Source organism: Ascaphus truei, chromosome 6 (assembly GCF_040206685.1).
Source record: "Ascaphus truei isolate aAscTru1 chromosome 6, aAscTru1.hap1, whole genome shotgun sequence".
In the NCBI taxonomy this organism is placed as follows: Eukaryota; Metazoa; Chordata; class Amphibia; order Anura; family Ascaphidae; genus Ascaphus; species Ascaphus truei.
In genome coordinates, this window is record NC_134488.1 from 18580024 (window position 1) to 18601760 (window position 21737).

Here is a 21737-nt window from a genome sequence, read left to right on the forward strand (position 1 = left end):
CATTGTGACCAAGCACTGCCATCTACAGCACTTATTCCCTCACCTACTGTCTCTGTAAGTTTCCCATTAAACCTCTTAGATTGTAAGCTCTTTGGGCAGGTATTTCCTTTCCTATTGTCTGATTTTGCTGCACTTATACACTGGCGACACACTTTATTCGAGCTCGGCTAGTCCCACGAATTCGGGTATACCCGGGTGTATTGAGGTTTGTGACTGTTTTCTGCCCGAGTGCATTGGGTTATTTTCCAAGCAGGGATTGAAGCATTTTATTCCCGCTGGCTGCAATACTGCACAGTATATATATATATACTGCATTACAATTCATGAATTTATGCCATCTGGTAGACACGCGAAGCATTGCAGCCTATTAAATCCTAATCATTATCATTTAACAGATCAGCCGCCCGTCAGCCAGGCATGAACCCAGGCTGGGAAGGCAAACGCAACGGGGCTTGTCAGAGGTGAGGAGCGGCGCATTCCAGGTATCTGCCAGGTACATACCGGGTATTTGCTCGAATAAAGTGTGTTGGTGCAGTAGTATAATTATAATTCCCTGTACTGTATTCTTTGTAAAGCGCTGAGTATACTTTTGGTGCTATATAAATAAAGACATACAATACAATGGAGGAAGAAGGAGCGACCAATCAGAGCGTGGGAATTCCCTCCCACCAGCCAATAGGAATAGGGGGTCATCCTTTGGCTGATGTCAGAGGAGGGGGTGTGCCAAGCCAGCTTGGGATGCCATGTGGGCGGGACATACGGATTGACCAATGAGAAACGTGCCTATGTTCTGCGGCTTCCCCCAGTCAACACATTGCCACTTACTGGGCAGGCTCCCCCGAGTCTGGCAGACCAGATTGGTTTCTGGGGTAAACAGATGGGTTTATCCTTTATTGTATAGCCTGGCTACCCCTTACCGTCACACTGTCTCACTGCTACAGTCTGCTTTCCAAAAGATGCTGGAAAGAAGAAGCAGATTACGACGAAGAAGTGCAATTCTGATCCAGTCATTCTATCGTACCCATGTGGTCCAAACCAGATTCCTTGTTATGAAAGCCGCTGCCTTCAAGATTCAGTCTGTGACTAGAATGAAACAGAGATATAACCGCTATAGCACAATGAAAAAAGCAAGTTTTTCCGTTAGAATAATTTATTGTACCGAGATAGAAAGATATCATGGGATTCAGTGGGAGCTGGCGAAAGCTATGCCAAGGTTGAGCTGCTGGAAATCTTTAATGCTGAGCCAGACACAAATGGTTACGCCAGCAATAAAAAAGAGATACTAGCACAATGCCTAGGACAATTCACTGTCAAACCAGTGGAAGATGTGTTTGAGCGAGAAGTCTTCTGCGGGGTTAAGGACAACAATTCCCCCATTGACTCATGTGAAGAGCCTGATGTACCCATTCCTGATGTCCATGCCCCCAGGATGAAGTTAAATGCACCCCTAATGACGTTCCCTGCAATGCCTGATGCACCTGATTCTGCCTATGCTGACTCTTTGAACAGCCTGTTGTACCCGTTGCTGATGCCTATGTTCTTGTGAGGTGGATAAATGCACCTTTCTTGGATTTCCCATCGGCACCTGATGTACACATTGAGTCGGCCTTCCATCGAGGTCTCCCAGAAGATCCTGGAGTGTTGTCAGGTGCCATTGCTGATGGTTATGCTCCTGTGAAATGTGGAGTGTTTTCCGGAGGCCAACGTGAGTCGGCTTTCCATTAGGGACACCCTGCTAAACCTGGAGGGTCATCTGGAGGATCTGCTGGCTCCTTTGATCCTGCTGTGAAGACAAGCACTCTTTCTTCTGTTTGGTCATCAGTATCTGATGTGTCCTCTGCCGAGTCTGTGACCTCCTCTGCAAAGTCAAGTTTACTGCTCACCGATTCTCTGGCTTTTGGGTTGATGCATCCTGACACTTGGCTGTTTCGAGAGAGAATTGCATCCTTCTGATGGACTTGTATAGCCTGTGGAGTCCCTTCTGCCTGTCAACAAATCACCAGACGTGGGCTACCCTGAATCAGCTTTTTATAAAGGTCTCCCTGAAGAGCCTAGAGGGTCGTCCGGAGGACCTCCCTGGAGAGGGGGAGTAATGTCCGGAATAACCCTGACATAGTTTCCTAAATCTCCCTCTCTCACAGTTCCTTTGTCTGTTCACCAGGTGGCTGCTATTTCTGTCTGCTCTGGGCTTTCCTCTGATGGTCTCCTCTTAGGTGCTATTGTCTTCTGTCTCTGCCTGCCTTATAGTTTCCTGTTTCCTGCTCCTCTTTGCCTTTGATTTATAATCCTGACTCCTGCTTCTGACCTGATCTGACCTGCCATGTTTAGTCCTGATTTCATATTAATCATTGTGCACCAGAAGCTTGGCCCGCCCGGAATTCATGCTCAGCTTTCGGCATGCACTGGTGGGAGAGGGACTCGCAGCAGCTTGGGAGAGCTGGGGCCTGGTGGCCAGCAACTGGAGACCCGGCAGCCGGATGCAGAAGTTGGGCCTTGCCGTGCCCAACTTCTAGCGCCGTCCAGGCCCTCCACAGTCGCCGGGCCCGAAAACCTTTTCCCAATTCTTCCCCCCCTATCGGCAACCCTGGGGCAGGACACAGAGCAGCAATCAAGTCCAATGTAGGGACCCTGGAAGTAATAGAATAAGAATGCAATGGGATGATGTACTGTATAGCCAAGCAACTAACCACCAACTGTTCAAGGAATGTGCCTCTCCAGGAATGCAGGAAGCTATAATACTATGAGATTTTAATAAAGACCACCTTGTCTGTAACTATAATGTTCCTGGCGCCCAACCTTTTTCCATCACCACTCAGCTGCACAGACCCAGATCCTGATAAGGTAATACACTGAAGAAGCCAAATATATAGACAATCAGATATAAACTCGCTAGGAGCTAGGCAGGGAGGATTACAGAAATAATAATATACATTACTCTGTTCTCCATTGTACCATGCTGCAGAATATGTTGGCACTTTACAAGTAAACGATAATAATAATAATAGTGTTAATAGAATAAAATCTGAAGAAAGGCCACCAAGATTATGATCACACTGTTGAGTTGGACTTTGGCAGGTTGGTCTATTGAAAAGTGTCCTCAGATAAACCTACACTTTTCCAGGACCCATACAGCTACTAAAATGTCGAACTTCATTTACAGAGCCTAATGGCAACCCAAACAGAAAAGGTCTGAAGCGCTTAGAAAGACCTCATACCAAGTCATGAATCTGTGCTACACCAATATTCTGTTCCTTATAATCTGAACCATTTTTAAACGGCTTTGAAATGTCCCTATGAAGGTTGATAATTGAATGCCGTAGCCACATGACTGATTGGTATTCCATTACAGGAAAAGTGATTAAGGAAAAATATTAATTTTCTTTGCACAAAGACAGCAAGTGCAACAGTAATCACAGCATCAAATCAAAATAATAAAAAGACTTCATTAAAAATCTAGCTGCTCGGGGGCCCCTGGAGAGATCAGCTCAAATAGATTGTATTGAGATAAAATAGATTACAACACTGGAGTACAATAATGGCTGCCATTGTTTGGTAAATCGCATCAGGAAGTCAGAAAAGCTGAGTTTTACATGCAGCGTGATGTACTGAGCTGATAAAACCCCAGAGTTACATTTCTGATAACAACAAGTAAATGAGGTAAAAACCGGCAGTGCTGCATATTGCCCAAATGCATGCATTTTTTAACAAGTTCAAAACACGGAACAATTGTCACTTCGAAGAATGGGGGAAAGACAAAAACATTTTATTCGTCAAAAAATTGAATGTAGCTACACCTTAAAGTATTATACAGTAGCTAATTTGTATTGCGACATAATATATTCATAAGAAGTTTCAATTAGTGTTTTTAGAAAGAAAATCATTTTTGCCCCATGTTTGCGTTTGTCTGCTTTGTTGTGAGTGTAGCATCTATTGATACTTGCCGGTGAGCGCCACTGTTGACGTGACTGTACTAATTAATAAACTGTCCTTATGTGACCTTCATTTTCTTCAAAGTGATCATAAGCTACAGTATATTTCTATCCTCCACCACATAGCTATCTCAGAGGGAAAGGGCCCTATAGGTGGTTGAGCAGTGGAACGGGGGAGCTCTATACCTGTCATTTTATTCAGACGGTACCTGGAGAGTCTGAGGGGGCGTGGCTACTCTTTCGCAACACTCTGCCACTGGCTCCGCACTTAGATGCATCCTTTGCACTCTTGCATTTTCTTTTTCTCTGGCAGGAAACTTCAGTCACACTTGGCAAATCATTTCCTTGTAGCAGAGGATTGGGCCCACCACGACTTTTCCACTTAATAGTCTTTCAGTCCTGAGCGCACCACCTCAAGACTCACAGTCCTGAGCGCACTACATCGAGACTCACAGTACTGAGCGCACTACATCGTGACACAGTCCTGAGTGCACTACATCGAGACTCACAGTCCTGAGCGCACTACATCGAGACTCACAGTCCTGAGCGAACTACATCGTGACTCACAGTCCTGAGCGCACTACATCGAGACTCACAGTCCTGAGCGCACTACAGCGTGACTCGCAGTCCTGAGCGCACTACATCGTGACTCACAGTCCTGAGCGCACTACATCGTGACTCACAGTCCTGAGCGCACTACATAGAGTCTCACAGTCCTGAGCGCACTACATCGTGACTCGCAGTCCTGAGCGCACTACATCGTGACTCACAGTCCTGAGCGCACTACATCGTGACTCACAGTCCTGAGCGCACTACATCGTGACTCGCAGTCCTGAGCGCACTACATCGTGACTCACAGTCCTGAGCGCACTACATTGTGACTCACAGTCCTGGGCGAACGATCAAATGTATAATGTTATTTGAATTATAGAGTATTCCCTTTATAGGCATTGTGATTTACAAAGAGGTTAGTAATTTACATGTGAACAAAATAACCCTTTCTACAGAACCCATTCTTTGCTTAGATATGACTCTTTCCTTCCCTTTGATTTAATAAATAATATACCTGCAAGTAAATTTAGTTGGGTTAAAGGGACAGTCCTTGTGCTCATCTGTATCTGTATATATATATATATATATATTACACGGCTATGGAGCCTATGGCCGAAGCAGCGAAAAAGCATTTTCAGCAAGGGTTTGAACTCGCCATGTTTTTGGCGAGTTGCTCTCACGGTATGCAGGAAGGCCCAAAATATCAAAGCGGTTCAGTTCAGGAGACCCCGTGCTCCAGCACACTATTAATAAAAAATACATTAATGCAGCTATCCGCTAAGGCAATGAAGGGTTACGGCACAATAGCATGTTTATTGGGGACAATTGCCCAATAAACATGCAGTACAGTAATGGCCAAAATGACTATTATCCACATACTGTATGGATAATAATGCATTTGCCCATTTAAAATACAATAAGCAGAATAAATAAAATAAATACATCTTGCACTCACCCCTGACAGGGACCCACGATGAAGGCCATCCTCACCCTCACCCAGCCCCTGCCCTCCGGTGCTGCAAAACATACACAAGAATAAAAAGAGCCAATCTAATGTCCCCTAACCCCTTAATCACCCTAGCGGTTATTAACCGCTATAGTAATTAAGGGATTAACCCACCCTCACCCAATACACACCCAGGAGGCCTAACCACCCTCCCCCACTACTCACCCGGGGACCACCCGAGGGCTGGGGTGCTGGGACCGGGAGATTTCAAGGCTGTAAGTTTCAGGGAGGGCTTGCCGGAGAAAGTCTTTACAGAATGTGTCTATGTATCGGGGTTCCGGAGTTATGGGATACCCCAAGAGTTTGGTCCGAGAATCGAGTGAGATTCTCGGATACAGCCAAGCACATTGCTCCGGTCAAACTCTGACTCTGAGAACGTTCTTACGACTCACCGCCAGGATTCCTGCTGCAACATTATCCAGACAAGATAAACAGACATGAAGGGGTTAATGTATACCTGCAACCATACATGGGGTCCCTAGTATAACAGGGGGTCCCTACGATAAGGAAGGGTATCCAGATACATGCCCAGGTATCCTGAACCTGGTATAGGAGTTCAGGGGGTGCTCCAGTAATGTGATAAAGCTGAGCAGGATTTATTGTGTGAACAAAGTTTTAAAAGTTATTTCTAAAGTGTGCCAAGAATGAGGCTAGTGAGTGTAGGCAAATTATACTCTCACTCCATCCCTGACACCAGAATAGGAATTTATACATTTGATCACACAGAAGACAGGACACAGTATATTTTATTAAAGAGTAATATTTAATAGGTATATGTTCTGATAACCTGTAAATGAACTGTGGGATTTCCAAGTCATGGATTCCAAGAGACCAGATGGCTACCAAGCTTGGTGCCTCTGGGTCTGTGCGGAGTCAGGACTTGAAAGCCTCAGGGATGCTAAGGTGTTAGAACAGGAGGGGTACTGCAGTTCTGCTTGAGTACCCGCAACCTGGCTAACACAGGGCTATCCAGCCACCATTTGCCAGAACCCAGACTCTGTGGAGCCTGGACAGCGGATGGGCTCAGTATGCAAAGAGGCAGAGGTGCCAGGTTGGCGCATGCCTCATTACAGACTGAAAAAAAAAGGTGCCCTCCCGGCTTTACAATACCAGCAAATCGGGGATTGTCTGGCAGGGAAATTCCCACACTCTAATAGGCTGTAGAGGTTTGTAAATGGGACCCTGAAACCCATAATAAACCTTGCAGCCAATGAGATGCGCAGATTCCAAGCGCCAAACCATCAGCGGCAAATTCAAAGATGCTCTGTACTGAATAGACACGAGCCGGCTTCAAAGATTTTGAGTCAAGAATTCTTCTACACTACCGACACACTTTATTGAAGTGTGGTCGGTACCGCAAGCCGGGAAATCTCCCGGCTTGCTAGTGGCCGCCCCTCGGCGTGCCGCGCGTCATAGACGCGCGGTCACGCGTCATCGGGAGCGTGCGCCCGCTGCACGCGTGTCCAGGGGCTCCCCGAGGGAGCCCTGGTGTCCCGCGATCGCGGGACAGCGGCAGGGGGTTCCGGGGGACCCGGCGGACCCGGCAGCGGTAGGGAGAGCGCCCCGATCGGAGGGCGCTCTTCCGCTGCTTCGGCGTGCGCCCGTCACACTCGGGCGCGCGCCAGGCTACTGCTGCGGCACAGAACGGGCAAATGCTCGAATAAACTGTGCCGCAGCAGTAAGTCCCATTTCTGAAGAACAAAGTGGTCGCGTCTGGCATTGCATGCCGAAATCAGTACCAGGACTTTTGTGAGTACCTACCGGTAAAGAAAAAGGGCTCCTACAGAGGTCATTTTTGCGAATTTCGTTCTAAGGATAGATTTATTCATTAGCCCCGTTCCCAGTAAGTGTGTTAACCCTGTAATTGTGTTAAATTGTGTGCATGTCTTTACTTGAAATAAATAACCGTTTATTTTACCTCCATGCTTTGCTCAATCAATGATCCCGGTATAAAAAGGTGTTTATAATCCTAGTCTCCCGTGACAATGATATATTTGTGTTTTATAATGAATGCACTTTTAATCACTCTAAAATATTTATTTAAATTGTTCATTGCATTAGTGTTGAGCGCCACACTTTTTCCCTGTTGAAATAATAGCTATTACAGAAACCTATGACAGAAATATGATCGTGATGCAGGGTCATTAACGCTGTGTCAACTCCCGCATCACGATTTCACTCTGATTTCACCCCGGCTAAATGAGTACAGCAATTTTGATGAATACCAACTTAAAATTGCGGTTATAATGCTCGTAATTATTTTTTGGCGGGTGCGATATTAACTCCACTTGAATGGAGTTTGATGTATCCGGCGCCACTGTGTCTTATATTTATGGTTTGTGCAATATTTGTCGGATTTTTTTGTATATTTTTAATACCGTAGTGGTGAGAGGCAGATGGTTTCAATTTAGTTTTTGTATTGTATGGGGTGGGTCAGACTCACGTTCTCAGCCCTACTAACAACTTGCCCACAGTACACGCATTGCACCCCTCGCACACTGTCCCATGAAGGGATAAAATACATGCTTTGTGGCAACAGACCTCATCCCACTTAGAAACCTATTTCGTCTCTGTGTCACTACCTGGCAATATTGTCTCTGGGGTGGTGGTGGTGGTAGTGGTTGTTGGAGATGGGGGAGAAGGAAGATGTTCTACAGGCAGGGAGATCATAGGAGAAGCAAGAGTCACTTCTCGCAGCAGGGGTGGACCGTGTTGCCCACCTAGGCCTGGTGTGCCATCCAAGAGAAGAAGTGGGTGACTGCCTTCTTTGGTGGGTGTTGATGTTTCTTCCATGATGACCCAGAACAGAGTAATCACATCTGGAGACATGAGGATGCACAGGTTCGCTGATGCTGCCTCTCCCAGAGGTCATAGTGGTTGTTCCACAAGTGTTGCTGCCGACTACTCATCCCCAGGTGGCCTCCACTCTTCCCCATACAGTATGCACCGCTGCAGCACAAAGGACACAGTTTAGCACTGCAGAGTCACTCTCTGAGACACTGTGGGGCAATTGGAAGTATTGTCATAACATCATGGAGGTGGCTTCTTTAGGCAGATGACTGTGCCCATGTGATGTCTGCAAGCTTGGATAGGAGGCTGTAATACCACAATACCCAAACTGGGGACTACCACCAATATGCTGCCAGTTAAACTCCTTAGAAGAGCCATCATCACCACAACCAATGTCACCCTAACCCTCTCCAACGTTGATTTGTGCATTCCCTGGCGCAGACAGCTGGAAGCGCTCCCTGCTACCCTACCCACTCCACCTGCCTGCAGTTCTTCCTCCTGCACCCCCATATTCCCACCTGCTGATGCTTTCTGTGTAACAGCCTGAGGTGGTGCAGCTGAAACCTGATCTAGAGACACAAATTCAAAACCTATCATGGGAATCCACAACAGACTAGAACTGTGCCCTGCTCCGGCAACCCTGAAACCAGCCTAACCTGCATGTGCATATACAGTAACATGAGCAGCTGCATCTCTTTCTCGCACACCTGCTCAAACAGAAGCTGAGACTGGGCACAAGAAGCATTATTAATCTCTGTCACTATATAGACAGAATCACCTGAGGTCAATGACACAGGAAATAGCTGCTTACAAAGGATGCCCTGACAGAAACTCACTCTCCAAAAAAACGCAAATCACATAAAATGAACAGGAGGGGGAGGGATGGTGAGGGAAGGGGGAACTGGGACATCACTAAAAAGTGAGGGATATGAGAAAGAAATCCCTAACGGCGAAGAAGTGGGTGCGGTGAGACACAGGGGGCAATGTTAGTTACCACAAAGTGGGTCTATGGTACTTCCCGACTCCCTCACAGCAAAATCCTCCCAGTGTTAAAACAAATGCAAAAAAGTGTCCAGGCGGATGCAAGCAGTATTAAATTCAATGAGTTACAGATGCAGCGGCCATTATTGAAACACCACGCGGTGTATACCTCGAAATACCCATGTCATGTCGCGGGATTTCTTCCAACCGTACCGCCTTAAGACGCGAGTGCAGGCGAGTGCAGAAAATGGCATTTTAGTGTTCTGGCTTTTAAACACCTGAAATTGACACAGTAGCACAGTACTGTACACAATGTAGACAAAAAGTACCTTTTGCACCTTACATGACTGTGTTGTATATCATCTGTTTATGAGTCTACCTCTGTGTGTGCCAAATCATACCTGTTTCACCTACTGCATTATATTGCTGTTATGCACACACTGACCCACAATAGGGGCTGTAATCTCAGCAGTTACTGACCGGCCGGTCTGAATCTTTAGAGGCAAACATTGGTTTGCTTCTACATTCTTATTACTCATTGGTGCAGTTATTCATCCACTTAGCATATAGCACCAGCATTTCACTATGGGCCTCATGCAGTAAGCGTTGATAAGGGAATTATCACCATTTTATAGCCAAAATTGGGTTTGAGATTCAGTAAGCGCCGATAAGTGCTTGATTTCGCCAGGTTTCGGAGCCGATTATTTTGTTATGGCCAGTCGGCTGCCGATAAGCCTGTTTTCGCCACTGATCGCCACTTTTTTAAATCGGCTGGATTCAACAAAAAAAATCAGCTTATCGGGGCTGATCGGCACTACGAAATTGAGATGTTATGGCCGATTTCTCCCGCCAACTAAAGTTGGCAGTTTGGACGGGAGAACGATCGCTAAGGCTGCCGGAACGGCACTTAGAAAAAAAAAATCTTCTGTACATCAATGGAGTCAATGGAGCGGGGACGTATAACAGTATAGTACTGTTTACGTTTCATTGCTCACAATACAAATGGGATTTGCATTACAGTGTGGGGGGCATTCCCTGCATTGTGTCACAGCTGACGTGTATTATTTGCATAACATTCTACTTTTACATGTTTTCAGCATTTGCGTGTCACATTACTCATCATGTGATGATGTGTCAAGGGAAAATACTATACTCAACTCTTAAAGGAGAACCTCACATCATATCACACATTTTACTGAATTGATCGACAATTGTTTACATGATGTCACACATGTCACACATGTCACACATACACAGTATATTCATGTTCCTTTACATTACACAATGCTTGTAATGTGTCACGCATCTTTAAACGTTCATGTACACTAAATTCTCATGTTTACATCTAGGTTTGGTCCTCCCTATTTTCATGACGTCACTTATTGGACGCGCAATCACATTGCATGTTTACATTATAACCGTTGCATTACAAGCACTTCAACCTAACTTATACACACATGTACAGTAATTCATCATTGGGACACCTTGTAAACTCATTCTATAGCAACTATCCTCATTACAGAAATGCATGCATATGCACACGACTATTCATTGTTGGCAACATGTCACAATAACATGGCTAATTACACATGTTACACAAAACTTTTCCCACATCAATCTCAGCCTTTTTGTCTCATTACATGACTGACTCTTGCGTTCACAAGTTTTACATGCATTGCACATGCAACTATTTATTTGCATGCAATGTTTGTACAAAGCTTCACCTCACATCATTGGCAAATATCATCATTCCCTGCAGAATACACACAACAACTGCACACAGCTTGCCACACAAGTACTTTATTATGTTAATGTAAAACCTTGCATTTTACTATGTCACCTGACATCATCACATACCTATTTAAAAGACGCCCATTACCTGCTCATTCACAGCTACTCATTTCAAAATGTTGAGATTGTTTAGGAGACGGAGGAACATTCTTTTCTATGACATGCTTGCTGATGAAGAGAATGACTTAGGGCAAGGGAGGGACACACCGAGGGACAGTGACAGGGACAGTGACGCGGATACGACAGGGACAGGGAGAGGGACAGGCCGAGGGACAGGGAGAGGGACAGGAGATCAGAGGAGAAGACAGAGGAGACAAGTTGTGCCTCGTCCGCGTCTGTACAGGGAGAGAACCCTGTTAGATGGGATGAGTGAGGAGGAGATTGTAAGTCGCTATCGTTTGAGTTCAGCAGCAATCTTATCTCTTTATCAGGAGATGAGGGGAGATTTAGATTTTTTCACAGCCAGAGGTCGTGCAGTCCCTGGGCTTGTTAAAATGCTGTGCTCATTACATTATCTTGCTTCCGCGTCATACCAGACAACTGTGGGCATAGTGGGCGGGGTCTCGCAATCTACATTCTCGCGGGCCTTGACTCAGTTTCTCTATGCACTCAATAGACGCGCTAGGAATTATATTCATTTTCCTACAGAGGCGACAGAGTGGCTGGAAGTCAGGACTGGCTTTTATAATATAGCAGGGATACCATGTGTGCTGGGTGCAATCGATTGCACACATGTTGCTTTGATTGCACCTAGTCAGAGTGAGCATGTGTACCGCAATCGTAAGCACTACCATTCACTCAATGTACAGGTGGTATGTGATGCGACGATGAGGATAATGCATGTGGTACCCAAATTCCCTGGTTCCAGTCACGATTCCTCTATCCTGAGGAACTCTTCAGTCTTCCATGCGTTCGAAGAGGGACATTTTGAACATGGTTGGCTGCTGGGTGAGTACACATTTACATGTTATAACACAAAACACATTTTTATTTAGGAATGTTGGCATTGTACAATGTGATCACTAATGTCAGCTTATGTGTGCTCCATTCATTATAGGTGACTCAGGATACGGAATTAGGCCGTGGCTCTTGACTCCGGTGCTTAACCCTCAAACTGAAGCAGAGGAGAGGTACAATGCAGCCCATATATCTACAAGATCTGTTATAGAGAGGACATTTGGCCTACTCAAGACCAGATTTAGGTGTCTGGACAGAACTGGTGGGGCTCTTCTATACAAGCCTCAAAAAGTGTCTGATATTATCCTTGCCTGTTGCATTTTGCACAATGTTGCACTCAGGCACAATGTACAATCAGACCTAGCTGAGCCTTTGGTAGACGAGCATCCCACCCATGTAGCTGCTGAAAATGAACAAACTGCCAGTGGTGGCCAGACACGCCAGAATCTCATCAATTCATTTTTTTCTTGTAAGTAAAAACAGATATGTTCCAAGTTCTACTTTTATACTTACATTATGTTATCTTAACAATAATGTTTTTTTATATAACCTTCTGTTAGGACACAGATGAATATGGGTTGCACACCTTTCTTTTCTCTGCTGTGTGCACAAAGGGATGTGGCACCGGTATGTTATTGTTGCACAGGTTATATAATCCCTCTTCAATTGTACTTTAGTTGTGTGTATGTGAATACAACTGGGGTAACAAAGCACTAATATTTTAGCATTGTGTTGTTCCTTATGCTAACACAATACACATATTATGCCCATACTCATTCATGCTTCTAGTATGCTTACATATAATGTTATTGGTGCAGTGTAACATGTACATCCATATGATGTGTACACCAGGCTGATTTACATTTTGAATGTGATTAAATATACATGGTGTTGCACATTTAACACCAAATACACACTTTGCTGTGTTGTTTACGGTACTGAAGATGGCATGTCAATGTTTGCAATTTATATATTGTTCCTTTGCATTATAGGTATATCTCCAGTATGACTGATCATGGTATGTATATTTGCTGACATCTCTCATAAGATGTGCCTACCTCAATCTTCCTATAATTATTTGAAGTAAAAACACAACATATTGGTTTAAACACAAATGTAACATACATGTACTTTCTGTATCATGTATATGCATTTAGCTACTCTTGAGCTTTCATGTGCATTGTATTAGAAAATGATTACTCACATTTTATCACATTTTATGTATGTTTCCTTATAAATTCCATTCATGTAATATAGAGCTGTTTGGAGAAAAGGGGATAACTGTACTTATTTGTTTACTTACGGGAGCTCATTCATCACGGATGAAATTGACTGATCATAACACTCCATGCATGAATGCCTGTAATCACAACAATGCGTACTACATCTTATATTTAGCAATGTAGGTGTTTTTTAATGCTAGGAATTAATAGTCAACATGAATTTAAATTTGTGACATGTGTATGTATAAGTCACACGTGTGTGGATGTGTCCTACATGTACCAAGTGTAAAACTGTGAACAGAAAACACTATTTTGTTGCAAATGTTACTGTCATTTAGCATTTCTAATTTACCTATATGACAATGTTGGTAATATTTTTGCAATATAATTCACGTCACTTCATCATTATCATGATGATAATTATCAAGTATTCTCACAATTGTAACGTCAATCACGTGCACATTAGCATAGACACACTTTTTAAGACAACTGTTTGTGTCTGTATCAATTTGTGTAGGATCCATGTATAACACCGACAAATGATAACACCAGCTTTATTATGGTAGCTTATATCATCATATTGACTATACGATGTATTTTTAGAAAGTTTAATAAACACAGTAAACTATAGTTAGTTAGGTTAATGAAATATACACAGAAACGTACTTCATTACATGATGTTGATGTCATATTCAGAACATCATGCATTGTAGGGGACCACAACATCTGGCCAATAACATTAATTGCTACAGTCCCAAACCATTTTATCAACATACCCATGTAACAAGAGATTTTTAACAATAAAGGGCTAGTTGGTTGTAAGTGTCCTTTACATTGGGAGAAGGAGTGGCTCAGTGAGTAAAGACACACACTGGCACTGAGAGTTTGAAGCAGGGGAGTCTGGTTCAATTCCCGGTGTCGGCTCCTTGTGATCTTGGCCAAATCACTTTATCTCCCTGTGCCTCAGGCGGCCAAAAATAAATTGTAAGTTCCACGGGCCAGGGACCTGAGCCTGAAAAATGTGTCTGTAAAGCGCTGTGTACAACTAGCAGCGCTATACATGAACATGCTCATATTATAATTATTATTATTATTATTATTATTATTGTTACATAGTTTCGACAGTCATACGTTCCATTACACAATAGAATACACAAATGTGTTAGCAGAGTGGGAATGGTTGTTATATATAAAACACACCATGCCATAAAATGATAGTAGTCATTAAAGAACACTCAATAAAAATTCATGAGGCACTATTTTGCAACATCATTATGTTAATTAAGTGCTTATGCAATATAGGCATAAGTGTATCACATTTTTAATTGTTTGTTAATAAGCGCTGCAAGCAATATAAAATTAGTTCCATATGTAGTATAGTAGTCGGTGGCTCCTCCTCACAATCATCTCATATAAAGGTAGACTCTTCTGAAATCATACATTGATCCGATTGTATCTTCCCCGACATCTCTGAAATACAGCAAACACATGATGGTCAAAGATGGCACCTTACTATATATGTATCCGTGACAACGCATTACACAGCTCTATATGATTGTGTACATACACACGTCACTCACTTATATGTTAGAAGTACAAGTGTACATCAGTATGTAATGTTTCTTTAAATTTGTAGCAGGCATAACTATGTATATGATGTGAACGTTGCCTGTATACTGAAAAATGTGCGCGCACATCTTAGTGTGCGCACGCACTTCACGCTTGGCTGCACTAACTGTTTGCGCATGCGCAAAACAAAGCGTACGTTGTGCGTTCAATACATCTTGAAAATATCATTAAACATAAAATCTTTATTTCAAATACAATGAATACGAAACTACATTCGTTCTAAACGAGTACATCTGTATTCTTTTTAAACAGACGTGTTTGGACAGAAAGGACGGCCGATAACACAATGCGCAAATGCAATACGTGTGACGTCATGTTAAACCAGCGTGAAACGCACGCTAACACTCCTCCCACTCAATTAACATTTGGCTAACGCCCAGTGTACGCCCCCACTGTATGACACACTGCAGTTACCGTTACTATAACAAAACATGACAGCCAATAGGCATTGAGGCGCGCACGTCGCTTGGGGGCGGGACTTACATCCGTAATCCTTTTTAAGGACGCCTTGGGCCATGACAAGGGTCCCACGTCATACGTGGTGGACCCGCTTTTAAATGTTGTAGATGTAGCATGATAACAAAACAGGTATGTGTTAGAGTTATGGTAAAATGTTGCTAATATGTTTAAAGTGATAGGAAAGTACGTATATTTATTCCGTCAGCAATGTGTACTACTCTTTCAGGTTCTACTATATTGTATTCGGAAACAATTTGTTTGTGATCACTACATGTTATGCAGTCTGCTATGTTACGCTGTATCCACGCATTGAAAGGGAAAATGGTGGTTAGAAAAAAAAAAAAATTTTAAACACAGAGTCAACTCATAACGGTTGTTATATTTACCATTCTTCTAGAATTAACTCTTCGTCTGGCTGCAACTGGTCGCTCCAGAAATGCAAGGCTTTTTCATCCACGCTTGACCCACCCGCTGAATCCAGTATGACACACATCTCCTCCATGAAGCGCTCATAGGAATCGCCACTGCTTTCTTCAAACAATTGGTCGGGAGGTATGTTCATTTCTTCGGGTACCCATTCCAATGCATTTTCAGCTGAAAGGCTTGGTACATAATCATAGTAGTTATGTTCTTGTACAATGTGGGTTTCAGGAATGGAGGGTGCAGATATTGCAGCAGGTATCGATTCACACGGAACAGTAGTAGCGGATCCATTGCTATTGGCATTAGGAATAAATATGCCTTTAACCACAATATATGTGCCTTCTTTCACGGTGAAATGTTTTTCTTTGGCAATCTTCCAGAAACCATAGTTGTGTTCTAGCTTATCCTGCACACGTTCAAAAAAGTCATTTGTTGATAAAGTGAATCTTATTGAGGAATGCCGACGGTTTTGGTAATAAGGATATTTTGCTCGAATCAAATCATAGATTTGGCGTGTGCTTGCTTGATGTCCGCAAGTTGATAAAATAGCTTCTGATATCATGTATTTATAACCTAAATTCGGATTCATAATTGTCACCAATTCATCAGCCATTGCAGAGTAGCACAAAAGATGTGTGCAGGTATCTGTTCTTTGCTCATCAAAATGAAACTGCTCAGTGGCTAACAAATTGCTGTGTTTCCTTTTCAAGGTCAACAAAAGTATAAACTGTAACTCCTTATTTCAAACGCCAATTGGATTTCTAGTTATAATTGCTTGAACATTTGTGGATTGTGATAGCCGCATGTGGGACAAAAATGTATCCTTTTTTTATCTCGTTTTTGAAAACATTAGTACACTTTTCATTCAGTAACATTGAGTTTTCTTGCAAAATAACAAAGAGCACTGTGTGAAAATAGTGCTTAGACAGCCATATCAGTAAATACACACACCTGCAAAATGAAATGTTTTTTTCCCACATACATTTCTGTGTGTATTTGAAAGTCTGGTTAAGTCCCTGTCTGCATGAGTTTAAATACGTGTGTATCTATATATATATAAATATATCTATCTCATAAATATATATATATATATAAAGTGTATATTGTACTATATGTATATACAATGTATATTGTGTGTATGTGTATGTGTATGTGTATATGTATATATATATATATATATATTATATATAAAAAAATAATATTTTTTTTTTTTTATATATATATATATTATATATATATATAAAAAAGTAATTTTTTTTTAAAATATTGCTGGAGTACACACAACATATTGATGGCAGTAAGTAGGCCTTGTATGAAACCTATTTAAATGGTGATAAACATGAGTGAATTAAGTAATAAACATTTGTTTGCGCCCAATAATGTTAGAGGCTCACACTTAGTATAGTTCTCAAACATTAGGCCTGTATTATTTAAATACTGTGTTTTCACAAGGAAGCATGAAGTGTATGTTTTTTGTAAATGCATCTATACCAGTTTAGATAGCACTATATATATACACACACACACACACAGTGTGTGTCTGTGTGTGTGTGTGTGTGTGTGTGTGTGTGCATATATCAATACATACTACATATATATTAGTATCAATTCAGAGATGTTCTTGAAACAAGAACACATAAATGATTAAAGGACAACATTACAATGGGCAGCAAAGGTAAGTAATATTTAACACAAAATCCTGCTGTACACGTACAAGAAAGATGTTTGCAGTTAAATAGGTGCTTTTATAATTGCATGAAAATAATATGCACATGCAATGATTACATCAATTAACACACCCAAATGCAATGTTTTGCTGCAAAGTCAATGGCAGCTTCTCTAAACTTAGCAACTGGCTCCTGGTGGACCATTACTGAACAGACGATTAAAACATAAATATTTATAACACTATTCATTAATTAGGAGTGTTAACATTTCCAAAACTTCACGTGTACAAGAACATGCTTGAAAGTTTGGAAACAACACAGTCTTCAGCATACATACAATAGTAATTAGATAATCTGAAGTCAACAAAACAAGGCCAAAGACATATTTTCTGAATTAGAACATTTATTTTTTTTGTTCCTTTTGCGAGCGAGTAACAGGCCTGCTTGTTGTCTCTTGAATTTTCCTTTTTCTTTTGCCACCAACTTTAGGCAGAACAGAGCCACTTTGAGTGGCCTCTGGGACTTCACGGGCAGGGCTTGTGGCCAGTGACTCACCTACAGGGCTTTTGGGCAGTGACTGTTCACCTACGGGGCTTGTGGCCAGTGACTCACCTACAGGGCTTGTGGCCAGTGACTCACCTACAGGGCTTTTGGGCAGTGATTCACCTACAGGGCTTTTGGGCAGTGATTCACCTACAGGGCTTTTGGGCAGCGATTCACCTACAGGGCTTTTGGCCAGTGACTCACCTACAGGGCTTTTGGGTAGTGACTGTTCACGGACAGGGCTTGTGCCCACTGACACATGTGAGCAAGTTGGTAGACACTGCACAAGTGATGGTTGGTCTGTTTCATGTGTGTCTTGTTTTGTTTTTGTCGCCTCCTTTGTAGGTGTCTGCTGCTGAATTTGTACAGATGGCAGCGGTAGGATGTCATCAGGAACCTGCACAGCAATGTCTGCTACTTGACCGGTAACATTTGGGCCTGGTGAATGAATATCAGATGAATGTGGTGAAAACTGACCTGCATGAACAGATCCTGGCTGGGAGGTGTTGAATTGTGGTACATTAGTCATTCTCCAGTAATTAGCTTGTGTTTGCTGAACAACTAATGCTTCGAATGAGGTGTTGATTTTTTGCAACTGTTTAGGCACTTCAATGAAGACTCTGTGGAGATGTGCCAATTGTGAAACTGTTTCTTCCTGCAGTGCAATCATCCTTTCCAGCACTGTCATCAGGTCAGAATGGCGACGATTTTCTGCTTCCACAATTTTTCCCTCAGAAGCTACAATTGCATCATATGTGGTATTTGCTGGACGTTTTGGCGGTAAAACAGTTTCAATTGGAACCTCTTCATGGTCACTTGCTTGTATTTGTGTGTCTATGGCGGCGGCGGCATCATCATCATCATCATCATCAAAATCCTCTTCATCATGTTCTACAAATAAATGTACACATTATTAAATGGCATGTTAATCTCTGCTGTGTTACTATGTAATTGTACTGTGTCATAAGTAACAACTAACACGTTTTATAACCTCACATTAAAAACTACCTTGACTTAAGAATAATGTTTGGACTCAGTATGAAATATGAGTGAATGTAAACTTGCTGTAAACTCACAACTCCTACATGATAGTTAACATCACTAACACAATACAAGTTGCCTTACACTTCATTTTCACTGACACTAAGTAATCCTATTTAAAGAAGATGTGCAAAACAAATAATGAACATGACAACATAACATATAGAAGAGCACATATTATATGGCCACCAACTGATACACTCACCTTCTAGGTGTGTTGAGCTGGCTGACCCAGGTGAAGACACTTGTTCAGTCTCAGGTGACACATGTCCTTCAGGGGCAACTATATATAACAATAACATAAGTTTTACATTTACATGTGTAAATATTGAACAAACAGTTATTGTATGTTCTGTATTTATGAGTACCTAACAGCATCATTTCCTTAACCCAAAATGTGTGTGTGAAAGTGAACATAAATAGTTGTAATAACAATGTACATGCCTGTGTACTTAGAACTTTTGAGTTCCCTAACATAAAACATACTATGTTCCTGCAGTAATGCGTGAGGATAAATAGATAAAATTTGTACATAAAAATCATATGTTGTGTAGTGATATCAGTATCATAATGTACATAACTATCATGAGATGACCATTCACAATGGTTATCATGAAGGTGGTCATATTGCAAAAAGTGTTGTTTTTGGTAGAGTATATGTGTGGTACATTAATATAAGATGTGGCACACATGAATGTGGCTGTGACTAAACAAGACAACACATGCAGTGTGTGATAATGTGTCGTTGATAGTAGTAGTTCAACTATAGATATGAGTGAACTAATGTGTGACGTACGGTTTGATAAGTAATGAGTTGTTGGGGCATTTAGTAGCTAAAGTGAAGCTTTCAAATGAGTGTGATTAACTTCAGTTGTGCTAGTCAGGTTGTAAGAACGGTATTCCCTTCCCCAAAAAGCCTAATCAGCCACACCTTTCAATTACTTGAAACAGGTGAAAATGGTGTGAACTAAGTTGACCCTAAAATGAGGCTGTAATTAGTGTGTGTGCTGAACCCCACCCCCTCTGTTGAAGTGTATGCTGTGATGAGATATTAATTGCAGCTGCTTTAACACAATGGTAGATGAGCTAAATAGTCGTGTGCAGTTTCTAAGTTATGAAAACAATGACATAAAATATGATACGTGTGCCTCATTATGCTGTCTGTATATGACTTAAAGCAAAAATGGACCTTTTCATAAACAACTATAGATGTGTTAGTGCAAGTGATGTTTGTAGGCCGTTGCATGCAATATATTTGATGCATGCTTAAAATAGGCAGTAATGTCATGTTTGTCGGAGTAAAATAAATAAAATACACAATAATATTATACATATTTCTGTTCTGTACCTGTAGCTAGTAATAATTTCTCATTAACATGTGTTACACATGTGTACTACCCTGTTGTTCCCCATCTTCGCCCACCATCAATTGCTTCCACTGCAGCAATGCATTTTGGGAATTCACATGTAAATGAGCACGCAATGGCACGTGCTATATTAGTTACTGCTTTTAGTAGGACTACAACATATATGTCTATTTTGAGATATATATATATACAGAATCAGACATATACATATATAGATGCAGGTATGCTTATATTGTGAAGACAGTATAAAAAGCAGTGTAACTATGCAAAATAACTGTAAGCAACGACACGCCTAGTACAGTAATATTTCTCACCTGGTGGAAATTGTGAGGGGTAAATTCCTATATCACGGTCACCAGGTAAGCCTTCCACGACGACGGGAAGTAATTTTGCCCGAAGCAGCTCCTCCAATGGACTTAATATGAGACGTTGTGGTGTCGGCCCACCTCCAGTGCCAGTAGCATGCACGCGTTGGTGTTGTATTTTCTTTTTCAATTTGGACCTAATATCATCAAATCTCTTGTGACAATTCCGCTTGTCCCTCACATGATTCCCACACGCATTGACACCAATGACTATTGTGTCCCACATTTCTTTTCTGCTTGCTGAACTTGTCCGCCCTTGAAAAACATATACAATATATGAGGTAAATGAATAATAATAGAAGCACCAGTTTCCTACACTGCTAGCTGTTCCAAGAGATAGCAAACATGCTGTTTTATGTGTAATATGTGAAGCACATGAGCATTCACTACTAAACCTATACATGTAAGCAAGGTTGCATTCATATTGTATGCAGTTATGGCAAATTGACCGCCTGTGTTTAGTTGTCCTTGTAAGGCATGATAAAAAGCTGTGTTTCCAGACTAATTAACATAGAAAGATATTGTGAACCCATATTTGCATATGAACAAAACTCAGATGACCTAGGATCACATGTATTTGATTAATAAATGTAAAGGTACACTTACCTAGTAAATGTCCATATATACTGTCATAGTGCTCCAGAATGCCAGTGACAAGAGCTGTATTTTCCTGGTCATTGAAGCGAGGATTACGTGGCTTCTCCACACGTTTCTTCCGAGCAGGTTTAGGGTCAGAGCTTGGCTGGTGCTGACTGGACTCTCCTTCTTCCAATGGAAGAGCCTCCAAAAGCTGCCCACCAGCAAGCACGCCACCACCATCCACCCCATCAGCAACTGCGCCACCAGCAGCACTCCCAGCACCAGCACTCCCACTCCTAGCACCAGCACTCCCACTCCTAGCACCAGCACTCACACTCCTAGCACCAGCACTCACACTCCTAGCACCAGCACTCCCAGCACCAGCACTCCCAGCACCAGCACTCCCACTCCCAGCAACAGCACTCCCACTCCCAG

The 21737-nt window shown here is 42.2% G+C and overlaps 1 protein-coding gene across 1 annotated transcript; it reads right to left on the reverse strand.

Moving 5' to 3' along the window:
• Positions 1 to 1721: 1721 nt before the first annotated feature.
• Positions 1722 to 20970, reverse strand: LOC142498013 (uncharacterized). The gene is made up of 6 exons (XM_075606523.1): positions 20673 to 20970; positions 19197 to 19274; positions 18074 to 18841; positions 8934 to 9055; positions 8796 to 8846; positions 1722 to 1985 (listed from the first exon to the last, which is right to left on the reverse strand). Exons 1-6 carry the CDS (start codon positions 20947 to 20949, stop codon positions 1722 to 1724), a joined length of 1560 nt encoding a protein of 519 aa, XP_075462638.1. The 5' UTR covers positions 20950 to 20970.
• Between the last annotated feature and the right edge of the window lie 767 nt (positions 20971 to 21737).